Source organism: Oryzias melastigma, linkage group LG21, assembly GCF_002922805.2.
Source record: "Oryzias melastigma strain HK-1 linkage group LG21, ASM292280v2, whole genome shotgun sequence".
Taxonomy (NCBI): Eukaryota; Metazoa; Chordata; class Actinopteri; order Beloniformes; family Adrianichthyidae; genus Oryzias; species Oryzias melastigma.
In genome coordinates this window covers 24,906,447-24,928,290 of record NC_050532.1, presented here as the reverse complement: position 1 = coordinate 24,928,290, position 21,844 = coordinate 24,906,447, and the positions used below count along the sequence as shown (strand labels likewise).

General features: G+C 37.0%; 1 protein-coding gene across 3 annotated transcripts in view; it reads right to left on the bottom strand.

Moving 5' to 3' along the window:
- kalrna (kalirin RhoGEF kinase a) overlaps positions 1 to 18,756 on the bottom strand; it is a 122,298-nt gene extending 103,542 nt beyond the window's left edge. For 2 of the 3 annotated variants that reach the window (XM_024286764.2, XM_024286765.2), the window contains exon 1: positions 18,305 to 18,756. In XM_024286764.2, the coding sequence (XP_024142532.1) occupies positions 18,305 to 18,371 (67 nt within the window). In that variant the 5' untranslated portion in view covers positions 18,372 to 18,756. The remainder of the gene's footprint in view (positions 1 to 18,304) is intronic. The other variant, XM_024286766.2, reaches the window with a different exon arrangement.
- Positions 18,757 to 21,844: the final 3,088 nt, after the last annotated feature.

Sequence of the window (21,844 nt, the reverse complement as noted above, 5' to 3'; positions counted from 1 at the left end):
AGTTCAACCCTAGCTGTCAAGTGTAAAAAACTGATCCCAAAGTGGAACAATTCCAATGGAAGAATTCCCCAACAAAGCTGAACAATGCCACAAATTTCTCAAAGCTAAACAATGTCGTAGATTTCCCAAAGCTGAAAAATTCAGCGGAATGACCGAAGCTGAACAACACAAAATAATTCCTGAGCAAAAAATGCCAAAGATTTCCCAAATCTTAAAAGAATCTGAAGAATTACCAAATGTGAACAATACCAAAGAATTCCCAAACAAAGTTGAACAATTCAGAAGATTTACCAAACTGAATGATGCAAAAGAATTCCAAATCCCAAAAGATTTCTAAAGCTGAACAATGCCATATTTCCCAAAGCTAAAAGAAAAATCAGAAGAATTACCAAATCTGAACAATGTCTAATAATTCCCAAACAAAGATGAACTATTAAGAATATTTACCAAACTGAACAAACAAAAAGAATTCCAAACTCCAAAGGATTCCTAAAGCTGAACAATGCCAAAGAAAATTGGAAAACGAAATCTAAACGATGCCGAATTAGTTCCAAACCAGAACAATGTCAAAGATTTCAAAAGCTGTAAAATGCCAAATTATTTCCCAAAGCTGAACAACTCAGAAGATTTACTAAACTGAACAATCCAAAAGAATCTAAATAATTCCTAAAGCTAAAAAATGCCAAAAAAATCACAAAGCTGAAAAAATAAATCAGAAGAACTACAAAAGCTAAACAAAGCCAATTTATTCCAAAGTAAATTGGCTTCCTAGAGCTGATCAAAAAGGCTTCCACAAATGACTATTTTAATAGTCGACTAGTCACCGATTATTTTTTCAGATTAGCCGACTAATCAAGTCGTGCGCAAAGTGGATGTAAAGCACACATCTTAACCTTCATTAGCTTTAAACTAAAAATAAAGACAATTAAAATCATAGTTTATTAAACTTTTAATGAATCGTGTAGCCTATCTAACTAATCGACTAATCAACTATTGAACTAGTCGTCGACAATTATAAAAGTCGGTTAGTCATCAATTAGTCGACTAATGGTTTCAGCCCTACTGATCAATTCAAAGAATTCCCAAATCTGGAGGATAACAAATCATTTCCAAACAAAGCTGAACAATTCAGAAAATTTACCAAAGCTGAACAATGCTAAACGACGATGGCAAAGAATTCCTTAAGCTGAACAATGCAGAAGAATTCCCATTCCTTAAGAATTCCCAAACAGAACAATGCCTAAGAATCCACATACTGAACAATCCTAAAAACAAGATCATTTTCCCCACCAGATAAAGCAAAGCTGAACATTAAAAAACAGTTTTTTTCTCAAACTCAAGAGAAACCAAAAAGCACCAAATGTTTCAGTTCCTCTAAAAACCTCTTGAAGGAGGTTTCAGAGGAACTCTCCATCGAGTCCAAGTCTGCCTAAAAAGTCATTGTACTCTGAGTATTTGCTGTTTCCAGACATTTGTTTTGGTGACGGTAAACTTCAATCAATGTGTCTCTTTCTCTATAAGCTTCTATTTTTCCATCCAGTATCCAATCGGTGACATCATACTTTACCTGACCATCGTATTAGATGTCTAAGAAACCAGCTGAGAGGTGCAGAAAACTGATAATCTTTAATATCCTAAATATTGTAAAAAATATTAGAACTTAGTTAGATTCAGAGCAATGCATTAAAACTTGATTAGCTAAAGAAAATATCAAAGATGGATTTTTTATCTAGTCGTGCCGACTAGATGAGCTGTGTGTGAGAGAGGGATTTCCATCCTCAATAGTTGCTGACAGTCCATCAAGTCTAAATCACAGGCTACAGTTTGTCCCGTTTGGACACCCCTAAAACACAGTTTTCTTTAGAGAAAACCAAATTGAATGACAATTACAGGAAGGCATAAATCTTGCAAAACAAAGACGGACACAAAGGAGAAACAACAGAGGAGAGAACAAAGACAGGAGTGCTGGGATTCAGCTGCTGTGTTCAATTAGCCTGACGGAAACTATGAACATAACTCTGAAAATGAGGATAATTCTGCAGCTCGCCGTGCACACACAACTGAAGGCCGGCTCTCCTGCAAAGAACCGCATGCGGTGGCGCGGGAGGGATTTTAGTGTCCGTGCACGGACGCACGCAAACACGCGCGCCCATGCACAAACCACAGACTTCAGAAGTTTGAGGGCTTCAAAGTTTTACGCTTAACTTAAGGGAAACAAAGACCTGCAGGCAGCTGCTGAATACATAAACAGTCAGTCAGCAAGAGAGAAAAGGGCCAGCAGTCAGTAAAAGTTTTTATTTTATGAATTAATTTTATTAGAGTTCAGTAATACTTCAATCTGAGAGCAGAGAGTAACTATCTTCACATAGTTGAGCCTAATATGGAGCTCTCTTTTGCTGCCAAAAGCCAGTTATGAGTGCAGCAGCAAAAAGTGTTCATAGAAAAAAAAACAACATAAAGGGCCCCGAACAAGAGCCCTGGGAGACCCCAATCATAAATGATAAGGAGTTCCTTAAAATGATAATGACGTGTAGCTTTTCTACTTTAACCAAGCCCCAAAGTGTTTTACATCCACACACATCCGTGGACACCAACATACCAAACTGTGCACATTCATTGTTTGTCCTGTAGGTGTAATGTGGGAGTTGACATATTAAATACAGGTGAAATCTGTCATTAAATCAGAGGAGCGCTGGTCTGAAGGGGGCAAATGCTTTTTTACTTTTGCCACGAAGTAAAGTACATGTCTCTGTAAGTTATAAATCCTCATTACATAAATAATTATTGACTTTTCCTAGAAACAATTGACAGAGCTATGATATCCTGTCACGAAAAAAACTACGATTAATCCGAGGACCGCGTCAACCATTCCAAAGCATCAGGTAAACACCAACAGCATAGTGGCTCAAAGATTGGACTGAGATAAAACAGGGTCATGTATCGCAAGTCATACCGTCATTGCAATATTGATTATTTTAATAGAAACACACATTCACACACTAATGGTGGCTCCGCCCCCACACAACCTGTAACCACCACGACTAATGTGGAGTTCAGTATCTTGCCAAAGGACACAAAGGAAGGCAGGAACTGAACCTGGAACATTAGAGATCAACCACTCCACCTCAGCACCACAGCCGACCACAACACAATAAAGGAACACCGGTTTGTTTTGAAGCGCTTTCATAGAAGACACAACATGGTTGACGAGTTAAAAATGTTTGCACTTTTATTTTTGTGGTTTATGAACTTTTGAGACCAAACCGCCTGGAAATGGAACGCAGTTCCAACATCTGAACACTGGGGGCAGTGTTAACCAAAATGAATACCGACCAGGAAAAAATAGCAAAAAGAAGAAACTCAATTTCTTAAACCATTTCTTCAAGTTTTTGTACGTCTTTACCTCCTCACCTAAATAGACGTTTTAAAACGTTTTCTTCCTCATCTGTTCGGTTCTGCGTTCCTGTTCTTCAACCAAACCAGAAACATCTTCAGGTCCTTCATTTACACCTCAGCCATGAACTTGGGGACGCAGTTCCACCTGGACTCACTGTTTTCTTTACCTCTGTCATGTGCAGAGTTAGAGCCCCCCAGGGAGGAAAACTGCTATTAAACAGGAGGGTTTTTTTTAGTTTTTTTTTTACTTTCTTCTGTAACTTCTTGCTGGAAGCCCCACTGTGTTCTTCAACACAAATGTGAAACATATGCATGAAGTCCCTAGTGTAGTTTGGAGAGAAGATGGTCGTCTTTACACATGTTCTGCTTTGACTCAGCTTTAGTCATGCTCATCAATTACCTTATTTTCCGCTAGTGTCTCATATATGGATTCATCCTGGATGTGTATACTGATGTTAAATCGATTGAGAGGTACACGGCGCTCTGTCAAAATGTTTGGTTGGGTGTTATTGTGGAGACGGCAAAACGTCTTTTTCACGTTTTTTACTTGTAAGTTTGTATGTTAGCGTAGTCACAGCAACATTTATTTTAGTGGTAATGGTCTGTTTTTACTAGTTGTAAACAAGGATGGGAGTTTCAGGATATATTCAGAATATATTCAGGCTGAACAAGTTTGGTTATCTTAAAATAACCCAGAGTTTGCTTCCACAAAACATTGAGGTGGGGCCTGGTTGCAGACAAGATGGCGGCTGAAAATCATTAGCCGGAAGGAAGTCCAAACATTAACAACCCATCCACCCACTCCCCAGCGCGCTAGACATTTTTTTTTAGAAAAAAAGACTAATTTAACCGATGACCTATGTTTTTTTGCGTTTTAAGCTTTGAACTTTTGACATTCAAGGTGTTTCAGTCAAAACTTGCAATATAACTCCTAACACGATCATTGAGTATTAGCTGATCTACAGACAAAAGAGGTTTTGCGCTGCTAAGCAACACTTTAAAGCGGCTTCACTGAGTTTCCTCAGTCTGAATACAGTCCGGGCTCGGAGTGGAACAACTGGACTAAAAAAGCCACCGTAGCCGGGCATTATGGGATGTAAAATGACCTAAGGTATGTTTTGGATTTTGGCTCCTGGACAAATTAGACTGACAGATTTATCACTGACTCTTGTCTCACTGAATAGTTATATCATATTAAACATAAGTTCAAAAACAGAGCATTCATTGACGGTGCGCCTGAAAATCCAGTGCGCCCTATAGTGTTGAAAATACAGTCACGAATGAAACTGAACCTTGCAACCAGAACAGTCTACAAATAAAAAAAGACGTGTAAAAAAAGCTACCACACAGGATGGTTGTTGGGATGGAGACGAGTGTCATCAGAGGAAATGAGTTAGTTTGGGTCTTTCTGCATGTGGCCTTTGAAAAAAGCCGTTTCACACTTTTGGTTTATTGCATAATTAAAAAGTTCAAGCTTCATTAAATAAATTCCTGTGGTTTAGGTTCTTTCTATATGAAATCCTCAAGTTTTAGTTCTTGATAAATTCTCAGGATTGAATGGTTTTCATTTACCTTAAAACGTCATCGTTCTGCGATTGCTTTAGATCGAGAAGAGTTGTGAACACACGCTCGTAAACACACAGCGGTTTCTTGTTTACTGAGAGTCACCAATAAAGTGTTTAGCGGCTGTGTAGCACAGCACAGGAGGCTAATTACTGCCTGCAGCAAACTAATGAACGGCGCTGATGTGAGAACGGAGCAGAGACGGTAAATCTGCCCGGATCCAAATCCACTGTGACCGCCGGCATCAGCAGAGCGGAGACGCGCCGATTCTGCTCAGCGAGCGCTTTGCTGAGTGTTGCATCAGCACATAAAAACACACAACCCTGATCCAGCTCACATGAAAGGATCGGAACTGGATCTGTCCTTCATGTTAGGCAGTTTTTGGCCTTTTCAGTTTGATCTTAAGCTTAATCTAAATCATTGACAATATATGGGAACTGGACTAAGTGACCCCTCCCCCCTCGTATCCCTAACAGGAAGTGGCTCCAAGAAGCCAAAACCCCATAGACTTCTTTAGAGAAATAAACAGCTATAATTACCCTTTCTCTGATACATTTTTTAACATCTTCTTGATAATCTTAATTTTCAAGTTATTGAAGTTATAAACTGACCAATCAGATGTGTCAATAAAAGCACTAAAAATGCACATCAGTGTTTACAGTCAGATTCTCTGCTGCTCTGATCCCAAAACCAGACAAAAGTTTGAAAAAACTTAACGATTCTAAACATGCAAACAAAAAACGAAAACTGTTGTATTAACAAACTAAAGTCTAGAAACTAGCATCAGGTTGATGTCCCTGGATGGAAGAACTGACATTTTCCATTGTTTGCCCCCCAGTTATAAAATAGTATTTCACCAGAGCTGTGAGTACTATCAGACCTTGACAGATTTAGATGACAACTACAGACAAACCTTTTCAGAAAGACTATTAAAACTCTGAAGTTAGTCTGTTGATTCATTTTACTCGTCTTCTTTTCTGTCTTTCATTGCCCTTTGTCACTTTATCCTGTTATTTTTCATTTTTGCTCAGAAGTCCTAAACATTGGAGAAAAAAATTGCAAAAACCTTTTTGAATTACCACAACTCTGTTAACGCAATTAACGTTAATTTCAACAGATTCTAACGTAGAGAATCGCATAAGAATTCATGGGTTGGTTTTAGTCTCATTTCCACTGAGCGGCTCGAATTGACGTTTTTCTGTTCCATCAGATTTCTGTTTTATTCACTGTTGACATTGTAGAAATAAGCCAGAAGGGTCGCACTACCCTTCTGCCACAGGTTTACAACGGCTTAACCAGAATTTAGCGGACCACAAACGAGAAACCGTTTACAGATGTTTTAGAAAATCCTGGGTCTGCATATTCTTTATTTTTATGAAATTTAAATGTGGACCGCATTTGGCCCGTGTGTCAGACTTTAGACATGCCCGTCGTAAACAGTTGAAGAGTTACAATGGTTCAAGGTGTGTGCGTTATTTAGTTGTCGTCAGCGGGAGCCATCTCCAGAGTATTAATATGGTACATTTCCCAGCTGCCCTAGCGCACAGTCCCTTACTTGAGCAGAGCCTCACTCAGTGTGAAGTATTGTTTGTGCTACCCTGCCTGCATAACCGAGCGTTTCCTGATCTTCTGTGTACCTGATCCTGCTTTATCTCTGATTGCCTGCCGCCTGCCGCCTGCCCTGACCCTCGCCTGGACTCTAACAACTGTAGTCTCTTCTTTGATGCTCCCAAGCTTGTGATTGGCCTCTCCCTATCTGACCCTGATTTAGCTTTGTGGACTTTTGGCTGTGTTTAGTTCCTATCTGAACTAATAAACCTGCTGCAAGTGGAACCAGCTGTCTGCCCGTTTGTGACAAACATCTTCAGTGATGTTAGAGAGTTAAAGATATAAAAGTCTGATTTTCAGATTAAAACGTGATCGATGGTGAATTGCTTAAAGTTCAGATCACTTCTGTGGTTAAAGTCTCCCAAAGATCATTTGTCACCAATAATTTTGCCAAAATGGAAAACTATGAAATTTCTATTATTATTAAAATAACAAAAACCTCACGAGGAATGTTCTCACTGAGCTGAGGGTAGAGTTATCATCTTAAATGGGTCCAGTTACAGTATTATTGCAGTATTTTCCAGGCTAATATGCCGACCGTTGAAGGATTCTGCTGTGTAATCCATATTTCATGTGGTCTTTCTGGTGGAACAAAAACCCAAACGAGCCCCGACTCTCTGTGGCGTCTAATGGCTCTGTGCTGCTGTCAATCAAGATAAAAGCTTCCTGTCTCTGCCTCTCACACACACACATGCACACCAACACACAGCAAAAACCTGCCTGCAACATTTAATACCATCAGGCTCTATTAGCTGACAAAACGAATCAGTTGGTGTCAAAGCCTCGCTCCCAAACATGTGATCGATTACAGTCAGAACCGACATGAACTCAACCCACGCAGGAACCGTATGGCTGCAGCTGTCCCAATGAGAGGGAGCTTTTAAGGAGGGAGGAGGCAAAAGGAGGAGACAAAAGGAGCAGGAGGAGGAGAGGAAATCCTTCCTTTGTATTTATCCATTTAACACTCTTTCTGTGTCTCTAGCTGTCTCTCTCGTTGGTCCCCCAGTGGGTAATAAGAGCTAATCCACTTAAGCCGCCTTTCTCCCACTCTGCTGCTAGCGCACAAACACACACACACAAACGCACACTTTTTTCTCACACCCATCTGGGAGACAAAGACGGAGAGAATAAGGGAACCCCTGCCTCCCTCCTCCAGAGCTGCAGCATCTTACTTATTGTTCCTGATCCCTTCAATAATAAATGTGCAGCTCCTCTCTCCAGCTCTGTTCTGTGTGGCTGAGCCTTCGCTTAAAGGGGAACCCACTCCGGTTCCCACACCGGCGGTCCGTTTAAGGCCGCTATAACTGCAGATGTTCCAACAAATCACAGAAAAAGTCCGTCAGCAGCGGAATCGTTCACAGCTCAGCGCCAGAACGCTAAAATGCTAAATGAAATTTAGCTAAAAGCTAATTGAAACTTTGCTAAAATGCTAAATGAAACTTAGCAAAAAGCTAATTGAAACTTTGCTAAAACATAAATTAAACTTAGCTAAAAGCAAAAATGAAATGAAACTTTGCTAAAATTATAAATGGAAGGGGCTAAAAAGCTTAATAAAACTTAGCTAAAAAGCTTAATAAAACTTAGCTAAAATGCTAAATGAAATTTTGCTGAAATGTTAAAAGTGGCTGATATACAGCAGCCCTCACATTTGTTTAAAAAATCAAAGGTATTTAAACGGAATTAGTAAAAAAAATATTTTTTATTAAAAACATCTTTTAAAGTGCACAACAGTTTGAAGTTTCTGAGTAGAAAAACAAATTTTTGCACAAAATTCCATTAGAATTACTTTATCATAATATAAACACTGGAGCAAAAGCGTGGATGTTAAAGCTAATTCTTTTTTTTTTTTTTTTAAACCTTATGTCAGTAAGCAGAACTCTTGTTTGCTATCTTTTGGTCCAGATGATTCCACCCACATATTGATGTGTGATTCCTTCCATGACAAATGAGGACAGGATTTTATGTCTGCCATGGACATTAGTGAAACTCAAAAATCAATGATTAAAATAAAGCAAGGCAGCTTTACATTGAAAAATCACAAGACGGAGTTTCCTTTGTGAAAAATCTCTTCTTATCTTTATTTTCATTTGAATATATTTTTTGTGCTCACACTGATGAGGTTCGCACTATTTAATAATATATTTGGCATAGTAATTGATCAAATTAGGTTCTAAAGGATATAAAAGGTAGAAGAGAAATGGCACAACAGACACTTTTCTATCCCACTATACATATTCTCATATCCTCCAGCACTACGCTACACTATACAAAAGTCGCAAAATAACTAAAAAACAAATGGCAAACAACTTAAAAACACTAAAATTGCTAAATAAAACGCCTAAACTTGCTTAATAAACTAAAGGATGCATTAGCAAAAGTTTTTAAAAAGTAATAAAACAAAAAGAAATGGAGCAAAATAACTCTGAAACTACTAAAATACATACCATTTATCAGTTTTGAACCCACTGTGTCCCATTCAGATTCATAGAACTGCAAAATTTGAAAGGTAAAAACAATGTTAAATATCTGTTAATAAAGGTTTGTACAAAATTGCGGGGGAAAGAATATAAAAGGGTAAAACAGCTCATCTCAATCGCTTAAATAAATGTATGAAATTCATAAAAAGAAGAAGCTGACTTAAACATTAAATGCAGGATCATCAAAAATTACACCAGAAACTAAAATAATGCATAAAAATTGCATGATAAAATATGCTAAAACTGATCAGATCAAGCAATTAAGAAAGATAAAAAAAAACCAAATGCAGGAGAACAGAAAAGTAATAAATTGAAAGTTAAAAACACTATTTACACCTAAATGCTATGCTAGCAAATATTTTTCAAAGGACGTATAAAAGAAGTTACATTACATCTAAAATCTGCACCAATAAAAATCCCAAAAGTAAAATAAAGTTGCTAAATTAAGAGTTTAAATCTCATAGTAAGTGAAATGATTAAATTATTGATTAATTATTGAATAATTGACATAGAACATGCAAAAAGTTATAGATGAAATTTGGGCTAATAGTGCTAACTTGTTAGCTAATTGCTGATTTAGCTGATTTAAGTGGGAAAAAAAGAGTAAATGGAATGAAACTTTAAAAAAAATTCTAAAAAATATAAATAAGATAACATTAAAATTATTAAAATATCGGGATGAGATATCTGAAAATAAACATAAAATGTGCTACAAGGATCTAGGCCAATGTGGCTCTTTGACCCCTTCAGTGTGGCTCTCTTGTTATAAAGAAAAAAACAAAACAATAATTAAGACACACCAGAATATACAGCAGATTTTGTTTTTTAGGTGGTAATTAATCAAATCCAGAAAACTTTGGTGGTTGCTCCTCCCCCATGGGGGCGGGGCGTTGAGGACACTTTTGGGCAAACGTCAAGTAGAAAATTTGATAATTGCGTCCAGTGTGAATGCAGCTGAAGGTGTGAAACGGGTACTAAAAGTTACACAAAAAAATAAAATTCTAAAGACTATGTTAGCCTACAATTCTATGCTAGCTCAAATATTTAAAGATCCTGAACAATGATAAAAATGCTAGGTCAAATACGAGATATTTAATCAACTTTTTTTTTTAGTTGGCCTTAAAATGCTAGTATTTCCTTAACAACAACTTTAGCATAAGCCTGAACAACTCCACAACCAATAAACCGAATTCCTCTTTGTGTGGTGAGGGTAAAATATGCAAATGAGTTTGGAGACAATGACACGTAATAAAGGATGAGCCTGCACTGCAGGTTAATGTGGAAGAACACTCTGTCAGATTACAAGGACAGATTACAGGCAGTCGCCCATGTTATAGTCCTGTTTGAAACCAAAACTCCCAACACAACAAGAAGCCTTGGCTTCACAGACAAGCTGATGCAGCCTGATACAGCAGATCCGATGATGTAGACCCAGCCACCTCACTTCATTCACTCATTCCTGTCGCTGTAAAATTTACTGTTTCCTGTTTCATTGTCTGCTGCAGGAAGCTGCTGACATCGCTTTTTTTTACCACAACAATCCCTGGCCTTGTGTTATTGTATGTTCTCTAGACTCCCCCACACACTCATTCTGAAATCTCTAAGAAGCAATAACAGTAATCCAAGCAATTACAATATGGCCTTTTGGCCTTGATATGAGAGTCTGGGCATCAATAAGGGGGAGGATACAGAAAACTGAAACACTTTAAGACAGATCCGATCCCTTCGTTTACACAGCCCAACACAGACGTACAAATGTGCCTCTTTTTACATTATCTAGGTAAAAACACATGTTTAGTTTTACATTTCTGTAGTTTATATTATTCAACATAGCTCCTGTTATTGGGTTTTGTGTGCCGAATTTAAGTACAAGTCCCTTAAACCCAGAGTTAAATCTGTCTAGAAAAAGTATTGTTACTCACACATTAAACCCATAAAAACATGTTTTCAGCCCTGAGGCAGGTATTGACGTTTTGACCTCGTGGAAGAGAAAAAACCCGAAACAGAATCACCCACAACCTTTAATGTCACACCATTTGTGTTTTTCTTTTGCTTTTATTGCATTTTTTACAGTGCGTCTTACTTTTGAATTCTGGTTGTGTTTACTGGCGTATTTTCTGTTTCATACAAAATCTGTCCAATTGTTTTAGTGCGACTTTGGTAAACGACGAAGCCGCTTGATGGATTATTGGAGCATTATGGGTACTACAGTCTGTATCAATACAAGGAGATCAAACTATTTTTTTTTCATACATAAGCCACACCAGATTACAGAACCCATTAAGCAAAGTAAAACAGGCAGATGATGTAAGACTACACTACCCAGAATGCCTAGAGGGGCCAGATGGACAGTTTTTCGAGTGAACTCCTCACAGCTATAACACTAAACTCACTCTTTCACTTTATTTTATTATGTTGAACCACAGCATCTATCACTCCCCCAGACTACAGTACCCACAATGCTCCAACAATTCATCATTTACCAATGTCCTACTACAACATCTGGACAGATTTTTGAGCACCATGTACCACAGAAAACTAGTCCCTGGTCAATAAAAACAACTAGAATTCATACATAAGGCGCACTGTTGAGTTTTCAGATGCAACTTAAGGTCCTAAAAATACGGTAAGCTACTTAAGTGAAGCCTTTTAGTTATCGGAGAATAAAAGCTGATTCATTTGGGGTCTATATCCATTAAAGTACATGAACTAATTTCTTGAAATATGACTTATGCTAAAGACTGGCTGCACAGGTGGATGTATCGTTGTCACTGGTGCAGGTTTAGTGAGTTTTTACACATTGTGGTTATCGTTATTTTAGATTCTGAGAAAAATCTCTGTATTTAGTTGCTTGTATTTTGTCACATGGTCTGTAAAATAAAAAAAAGTATTTAGCATCTTCTAATTTCATTCATTTGTCAGAAACCTCTACTTCTGTTCAGAGACGAAAATATGGATTCTCTGTTTGGACAACTCTGGTCCAGGACAGGATTGGGGCGTCTGAAGATGTTCAGATGACTCAATAAACACCTTCTTGTTTTTCTGGTTTTATGGTTTCTGTGGTGAAATGACTGTTTTCAATTAAAAGTCTACGTAAATGTTCAAAACTCTCATGTTTGTGTGTTGCTATGCACATTTTTAAGACTATTTTTGGAATCTACGTACAAAACATGGCGATTGAATGCACACTGAAAGTTAGGAAAAACTTAGACCAATCAAGGACTGCGATTTGGTAGATACAAATGGATGAAGTCCTCCTTAGTTCACAGAAATGTCGACCAATTGAAAATTAATCGTTTTGGAGAAATAAATAATTGCAGTTAGTACCCCGACGGAATCTGAATTCTTCCCTTATGCCTCCGGCTTTTCCCTACCATTCTAATTGTAGGGGAAACTGAAGGGATACGGGTGTCCGAAATTGTAACATATGGGTATTTTGACTGTTTATCCCTCCACCAATAGGGTGATCTGTGTGCCACAGAGGAGAAACGCATTTCTTCACATGGAAGCATAGAAGTTCACATTTAATGTTCGTAAAGACTTTGTTTAGCGTGACTTTTTAAAGTTGTAAATGGATGTTACGTATTTTCACCAGTTTTCCTTAGGATCAATAAAGCTTTTTGTCTTTCTGAGCACGGCAGCTACGCGTTAACCAGTGAGGTTTGTGGCTAGTGAGGCACTGATGTCAGATTTACGAACATCTGAACCTTACAGAGCAGCTCATTCACCATTTGATTGAAATTAATTTCAACACTTTTCTTCTGTTTACAAGGTGTAGCGTAGAAAAAAAATCACCAAAATTGTTATTATTGACTTACTTTTACATATAAATGAAGTCTGTGTAGTGCTCCTTCTGTAGAAACACATCAATAACCTGTTTGTAGAAGTCTTCCTTTTCTTTCTTCAGTTTTAAAAGTCTCTCTGTCTCTATTAAGAGTGACAGGGTGACATATCTCCACAGATTACTCAGTTTTAGACATAATTCTGTTTAGAAAATGATGCTAAACAATAGTAAAGAGTAACTGGACAGCTGCACTTGACCTGCTACCGCTAACTATTATTCTGTAGCCGCGGTGTCATCTAGAGTATTTCTAAAGCACATTTTTAGCGGATAACAAGACTAAATGGATCACGAAGTGGGACCAATGTAATCAACCAGATGGTGAGAGATAGAAAAATGAAGTAATTAAAAGTAAAGAGACTTGTGATGATAAAAAGACTGAAAAAGTACAGCGTATGCATCAGTTGCATTCAGTGTGTGAGGCACAGGAGAGGCAGGGGCTGCCGCTGCCTCACCCGCTGATTTCTCAAGTATTTGACCAGGAAACTCATAAATTTGTTACTTTATTTTGACCAAAGAAATGTTGAAAACCAACATAGATAAAAGTAATCATAAAATAGATGTCTAAAAAAATTGTTTTTTTGTTTTAGTAATGACAAAATATATTCATTTTTTTAAGTTTATGCATTTTTTTAAGATATATTTTGCTTAAAAAACATAGATGACCGGCGATTAATAATGACATCGAGAGGTAGTGACGTCTGAATTTGAAGACACTGTCCATTTGGAGGGCTAAAAGTAGGGGAAGAATTCGGATTTGGCACAAATGTCATATTTGACGTGTGTTCTAGGTGTATAGAAGGTGAAGCGTAGCATAAAACACTGCAGATCCCAGATCTGAGCCAGACTGTATCTTTACTAAGCATCTCCATGGAGACCAGTAGTCACCCTCTCAGCAGATTAACTGAGATAATGATCTCTAATTGCACAGCGAGCACTCACTTTACTTCCACCTGCAGAAAAATTCTGAGAACTCGCTCTGGGATTGAATCTCGCGTCAAAAAATTGACAGATGACAAGCGGCTCCAACTGAATCCCTTTCAGACCTGATTCTGAAGGAGCTTCTTCCATTCTTATCAGAGCAGCTGCTGAAAATTACCTGCTTCCAACCAAAGCACCAAAACAGAGCAGATCCTCCACTTTTTTATCAGAAAATGAGAGTTCTGTCAGCGTCTCCTGACAGGCAGCTGCCGTGAGTAGTTCCATAAAAGCTCCCTGATTGCTTCCTTGTAGATATGAACGTGTGTCACTTCCTGTTTCCGCCTGATAATTAAACTATTTATAAACGGCTGATTAGCATAGCACCGAACTGCATCTTCCTGTTGGAGGGCGTGTTTCAAAGCTTGACTCATTCTGATTTCCTGCCTTTTTTTAGTCTCTGCAGAAGCTTCATTTAATTGGAAACAATATTTTTTTCCAAAAAGAACCGACTGAAGACCACAATAGAGATTCATCAGAGAACAAGGGATGACAGAAACCAAGTATGAACAAATGGAGGTAATTAGCATGTTAGCAGCTAAAGCTATAAGCTAGTACAGATTGTTTTTGACTAGCTTTGGAGAAGGTTTTAGTATTTGTTTGTAATACACTTTTAGAATTGTTTAACTTTTCCATTTTAGCTCAAATTAAAAGTTACATAAGACAGCTAGCTATTTTAAATAAAAGAAATATGTTAAACTTAAAACAAACTTTAAAACTTTCTCATATTCAATTTGATATTTGGGAAGTTGTTTTTTATTAATCTTATTAAAAAGAGCTTTAATGCCAATTTTTGGCTTTTTGAGCTAATTGTTTAGATAATCTTACAGTTAGTTTTGTGCTTTCAGAATTTTTAGAATCATGTTTTCAAATAAAATTATTTTGTTTTACTTTTTCTGTCAATGTTGCATTTCACTTAGCATTAGCAGCATTAGCATTAAAAAAGCTGTTTAACCAATTCAAAAATTAGCCTTAAGGTAGCATTTTTAGCTATGTATTTTTTAGCGCTAGATGTTATTCCACATCTTCCATCTTAGAAATTCCAGAACTAATGTAGGATTTAGGGCTGGGTATCGTACTAGCCTCTCCTGGAGGGCGTTTCAGATTGGCCACTAGGTGGCGATTGCGCTATAAAATTACACCTAATGCCAGAAGAAGAAGAAAATATGACCAAAAAACAGTTTTAGACCACAAATGTCTACTTTAAAAAAAATAAGAGTGAGTTCATAAAGATGTTCATTTACCGAGCGTTAGCATTAGCCATCCTATGGGAAATCGCATTATACGTTAGCATCAAGCTAGCGGACTTCAGCATTATGCATTAGATCGATCTCTATTTTTATGGATCTATTATTGATCTATTAAGCTTAGATCGAATTTATAAAGACAGCTCTAGTAGCATTTAGGATTGTTCTATATTTAATGTACATTTTGAAGCTCCTGTTTTTAAATTATTTGATATAATATTCGCATTTTTGGTGTAAAATTTAAGAGATTAGCACTGATTACTATTATTCAGGTTTTTAACATTTTTTTAATTAATTGTTTTTGGAAAATTCTATTCAGCATATCAGTCAGCTTTCTTTACTTGTCCTCTCTTTACCCAATGTAGCATTTTTATCAGCGTTTGTGGCTATCTAACCTTCCTTATATCATGGTCCGGATGAATACTCAATTCTGATTGGCTGCTGGGTGTGGATTAAAAGTGATAATGAACATCTAAAAAAAGAAAAACGCCCAAATGTTTTGTATCACTGCGCTGTATCTTTAACACAAACTTTTCGTCATCATCTGGACAAAAACCAGAAGTAAGAGGTGAACTTTCTCTCTGAACTGATACTTTATTTAACCTGTTGTGACAATCAGCTGTTATATCGCTTTCTTTCGCCGCTGCAGTCGTAGTCGAAACCGAGAAAAATAGCAAGAATAAATGACTACAAGCAATGGAATATTCATTTATTTCACAAGCTATGCTATAAGTGGGATAATGTCCTTAGAAGTGTGCATTATTAGAAATTAATGCACACCATGGAAGCCTGAACTGTCCGACACGAAGCTGAAGACGGCTGATTCCACGAAATAGAAAAGGGATAATGTCACACTTCATTAGACATTATCCAACATGTTATCGTCGTCGGACATTATCCCTTACCTAACCCTTTAATACACGAGCTTTCACCAACATCTGCTAAACATTACACACGGTTTGAACTACCTTAACTTTTCAACTTCAATTTAACGTTTTTCAAACCAATTCGGATGCAGAGAAAAGCGGCTTTGCACTGATACGGAACACTAGATATTAGTAAAGTTTACTAACTTTATGTTAATAAAGTGTTGTATAATTACTTTTCTTTGCGTCAGAATCAGCTGATTTACGTTAACGGTCGAAGAGTTCTGATATTTCAAAGAGTGTCAACAGTGGAGCTTTAGCTTTGCACCGATTTGCGACACTACATTGGTCAAGTTCACTAACTTTATGCTAGTAAAATTAACGTAAAGTAAGTAAAATTCAGTAACTTTACGTTAATAAAGTGTTGCAAAACTATTTCTGTCCCCGTCAGTATCAGATGATTTACATTTATTGTGTAAACGGTCGTATTCTAAAGAGTGTCAACAGTGGAGCTTTAGCTTGTAAAGTTTTCTACCTTTACGTTAGCAAAATGTTGAATATTTCCTTTTTCCGCATAAGAATCTTTGGATTTATATTGATTGTGTAAACAGTCGAAGAGTTACAGTAAAGGGTTAAGCGGAGTTTTTTCTTTTTACTTATTAGGAAAGTAGCTAATTTTAGTTTTTACTTTATCATCAGTGGTTTGGACTTGTTTTGCCGAAACTTCCCAGCATTCATCAGGTTTAAAGCTAACCTTAAAATGTCGGAGGATCACAAACCGATGGAGATCCAGATTAGTTCAGTTCAAGGTCAAACTGAGAAAAACCTAAAAAGCTGGAAGAGCTTCATCTCAGACTCTAAATCCTAAATCCACATCTGAGATGTTGAAGTTCAGGACAGAAGACCCTGAAAAAGACGCTTCAGTCTGAAACATCGATGATCCTCCTCAATGCAGCGACTCTAGAATAACTCAGAAAATTAGAAACCTCAGTCTGATTGAAATGCTGTGATGAGTCAGTCAAAGTGCTGAGCATGAACGGGAATTAACGCATATTTAAAAAGTACAACATAAACTAGAATATTTGTATTCTAATCTGTGTTGTTCTTAATGTTGTGTTTTACTCCTTACTCCAGGCTCAGTTTGCTGAAAGAACGAGAAATCAGGGTTCGATTCCTAGGATGTGTGATGACCTTCATCCAGTGTGGGTGCTCGGGCAAAACTATGTAACCATAAGGGGTCCCAGGTCTGGGACTGCCTGTGCCGGTCCCTAGCCCGGGTAAAATACAGGGTATTATCAGGAAGGGCATCCGGCGTAAAATTCTCTGCCAAACTAAATGTGCTGTGGAGACACCTGACGGGATTTACCGAAAAGTGAACAACAGCAACGTCAATGCTAGCTAAATTAGCTTTTAGCAGATCTTTCAAAATAAAAGTTATATAATTTGAATTTTCTTGAAGCTTTTATTTATTTGAATGAATAAAACGAGCTTTATAAATACATTACTCATTAATTTTAATGTTTTTAAACAGAATTAGTGATACTTATCCTGATTTACTTATTTTTACGTCTGTTTTATGAATCATTTAAACATATTTTAATATAAACCTTTTGCTGATGAATATGATCAAATGCAGCATATTTAATCATATTTGACTGAATTTTGACATATTTAACAGATATTTTTGTTGCTTTTTTGTCTTCAAATCAAAAGTTCTGACCATCTGAATACAGACACCAATGATAAAAGATCAAAATGGATGAGGTAATCTTGAGGATTTTTGCACATTTGTCCAAAAACAAACACATTTTATTTGTCTTTTGAGTATTAAATGTGTCAAATCTGATTTTTGTTGAGTATTTGGGTCTCTGGGTCTGGATTTCTGACATCAAAGTTGAACCTTTCCCTCATAGACTGACATTCTGAGCTTGTTCCTGTCATGGCCAGCCCTCATCTGGAGGCTCCAGCAGAGTCTTTACAGGAAACAGCTGATCAACTGACCCCGCGCGCTCCATCATCACCTCCACGCATCCTCACGCACACTCTCCTCCTCCTCCTCTTCCTCCCACTCTGCGTTCGGACACAATCCCCGTTTTCCTGCTCGAATGCGGGACGCATCCTCAGCTGCTTTTGTGAGGAGCATCCAGCGCGCGCGCGCTCCCCGAACGTGGAAAAAACAGCCTCAGCCTTCAGCGTGCCGCCTCCCTCTCGGGCAGGGGGGGAGCGGGTCTCCTTTCTGCACCTTTCTTTAAATCTCATCCGGCTTTCGGAGCCGCGGACTTGAACCCCCGACCGGGATGCTTCCGGGCCCGGCGGGACGGTTCTTACCTGTTTTGTAGAAGGCATCCGTGTCGGGGTCGCTGGGCGCCTCCTCGGCCGCTTCTGCGGGGTTCATACCGGAATCCGGTTCGATACAATCCACCGACAAAAGAAAGGACAAAAGAAAGGCGGGGGAGCCCGGTTATTCCTCACGTGCCCTCCGCACGCGCTCCTCTGCCTCCATCAGCCTCGCGCGGCGTCTTTCTCCGCGTCGCCTCGCGGCTTGTTTGCTGGCTTCGTTCCTCTCTATTGTTCCCGGTCCAACCTCTCTCTCCGCTGCTGTCCGCCAGGGTCTCTCTGCCTCCCTCCTCCCTCCGACTCTCCGTCGCTCCCAATTGACCTTTTCCTGGCAGCGCGCTTTCAGCGCCTCAATCTGACGAATTAAAATCACTTATTATTCACAAAATAAGTGTTTTAACCAAAAAAACCCGCGAAAAGCAGTTTGATGCTGAAAAACATCCAGAAAACTACAAAACACAACATTTTTGTCGAAAGAAGAAGCAAAATGAAGCCATAAAATACTTTTTAAAAATGGAAGCATAATCTTTAAAAGCCCCTTTTTTCTAAAAACTAATTTTGTAACGTTAAATAATGTGTTTACAGCTCAAAATACACAAAAGTGCTAAAAATGTTAGCTTAATAACGTAAGTCGCTAGTTAGCCTGAAAAATAAAATACCAAAAAATAAAACTGCCACTAATATAATTTATTATTTACTAAACACTACATTATTATTACAAGGCTACAGAGCAACAAATGTTAAACAATCAAATGTTGCTAAATTACCCAATAAATCTCACGTTAGCGAAAATAAACAGCTAGCTTAAAAAGAAACCAGAAAAAATATAGCCTACTAAGTTAAAATATGAAATTATTTCTTAATTCTGCATCAGTTGAAGAAATTTGAAGACAGCTATAAAATAAATGAGTGATGATGAGTTAGCCATAAATGGCTACGCTAACTACGTTACATTGAAGACATTTTGTATGTTTTCCCCCCAAAAATAAATAAAATAAATGACGATCGCAATTGAACTAATTTGCAAAAATAAGTGCCAAAATAAATGCTTAATTTCCTGCAAATTAGTCCTCCAATCAACAGAGGGGTACCAAATGTTGCAGTTCCTCAGGTGACCACTGGAGGCTGGTTTCAGAATTGAGCAATAATCTTTTTTTTTTAGAATTGAGCAATATACCATTGACTCCCAGTGACAAGTAACGTTATGCCAAAAATAAACATGTTTTTGGATTTAAAATCCACTGTTTTTTTTAGTCCTATTCATTAATATTTTTTTACTAAATGTTTTTATTATTATTACTGTTACTTTGCTTTTAAATGTTTAACGAGTTAATGCAATATCTGATCTCTGATGTTCTTTTCAAGTTTATGGCACTAGATAAACAAAATTAACTAACAAATTAAATTGATTAGATAAAACAATGTGATAAATTACCTGTAGAGCCTTGTGTTAAAAATGTGAACATAGCAGAAAATTAGTAGATTTGACAAAAACAATAGATTGAACATGATATATCAACACGCAAAAAAGCACAACTAAATGCAATAAAAGTAATCTTGTTATTCTCCGCACTTTTGCAGCCTCTAAAGGGCGGGGCTTCACTATTGATCGTTTGACCTCTGTCTCTTAAGGTCATAGTGTTCAAAGATTAGATTTTTCCATCTTTGATGAGACTTTCAATAATAATCAAAGCACCGACTTTTAAGAGAAAGGTGGTTTTTAGGGGGGTTTTACTTATACTTGGACATAAGTGTGATGTGTAAATAACATTTTTCTTGGAACAAAATTGCTTTTGAAAATGTTGAGTTGTGAATTTTATATTTAAACTGCATGAACACAATGTATTTTTACTTTTTAATGGAGAAGGTAATTTACTTTTATGTCTTAGTCTGATTTTCCTGATGAAGAATTATGTTAAAAATACAAAATAAAATTCAGCTTTAAACTTTGAAATAAATGAAAGAAAATAAGTATATTATAAACTTTTTGTGGAACCCTTTCAATAATACTTGCAGATGTTCAGCCTGAAGGTTTTCAGCTCAGACAATTTTTAAATATTTTAGTGAAAATTTGACTTTTATTGTCCAAGAATGAACAGTTTCTTTCCACCCACTAGCTTCAGAGCTCTGACTGCAGCTCTGCTCTTTAACTGTGTGCTGCTGCCACCTAGTGGACATCCTTTCACATGACAAGACAAATCACTGCATAACAATAAAAACACAATTCCTCTCAACTCCAGACTTCTCTAATATTGTCCTTTTCTGTTGTTTTACTTTGATTTTGCTCCTATATTAAAATAAAAATGTTAAAATTTCATGTAAATTCTAAATATGCTGCAGTTTTTTTCATATAGCTATGCAAGATCAAAGAAAAATATACTTTTGATTAAAAACAACATAAATGATTTTAAATGAATTATAAAATGAAATTGAATATATTTTTAAACCACTTTTAAAGCATAGTCATTTCTTCAACTGATTTTAAGATTTTTAAGGACCAAAAAAAATTATAATAAATGCAATAAATAAATAAACGTTTTCAAAAGAATTTTTTTGTACAAAAAAATTGATTAACTTTAAACTTAACTGACAAAAAACATTTATTATTTATTTTTAAAGATTTTTATTTAGCCCAAAGTTCAATACAACATATTTTACCTCATTGTTGTATTATTTAATATTGTTTTTTTTACAATTTTATCACAGATTTTACATGTTTTCTTTATAAAAACAACATTACATTTTGGTTGCAGATGCAAAAATGTTTAACTTTATTACATTTGCATGAAAGATTTTAGCAGCAGAATTTTACTCATTAATTTGTTTAGCAGAAGAAAATTGTAACGGCTGAGACGTTTGGATCCATGTGCAGACGGTTTAATTTCACTGAACAAGGGCAAGACATAGTCGGCGTCAAAGGGCAGGCAAGGGTCAAAATCTCAGAGGCAAGGCAGGAAAAAGTATTAACAGGCATGGGTCAAAAACACAGAGACTAGGGAACTAGGAGGATTGCTCAGACTGACTGTAAACAGGATCAAGACTTCACAATGAACTGTGGCCTGGAGTGAGTATATATGCTGGTGAGTCTGATGATGATGATGAGCAGCTGTGCAAGGAGAAGGCTGGAGCAAAGGCTGCTGGGAGTTGGAGTGAAGGAGAGAGGCTGGTTAAAACTCAGGAGATGGCTCCCTCTGGTGGTCTGCAGAGGACATGGCTGAGTGAGTCCTGACAAAAATAGAAACATTTTCATTTTTTATCTTTGGCTACATGAAACTCATGGCAATAGTGAATATTTTGGTTAAAACAGAATAATCAGTTTACAAATATATTTTTAGATATAATGAAGTAAATATAACACTAATGATCATGTAGGGGTTTTGTTAAATCTGTTGCTTTCTTCAGATCATTTAGTATTTTGTGTTAATTTGCCATGCTAATGTTTAACTTGCAAACTGTAAACATTTTATTTATTTATTCCCATGGAAATAAAATACAGCAGACAAATTGGCATTTTTAGCACAATTTAGCATC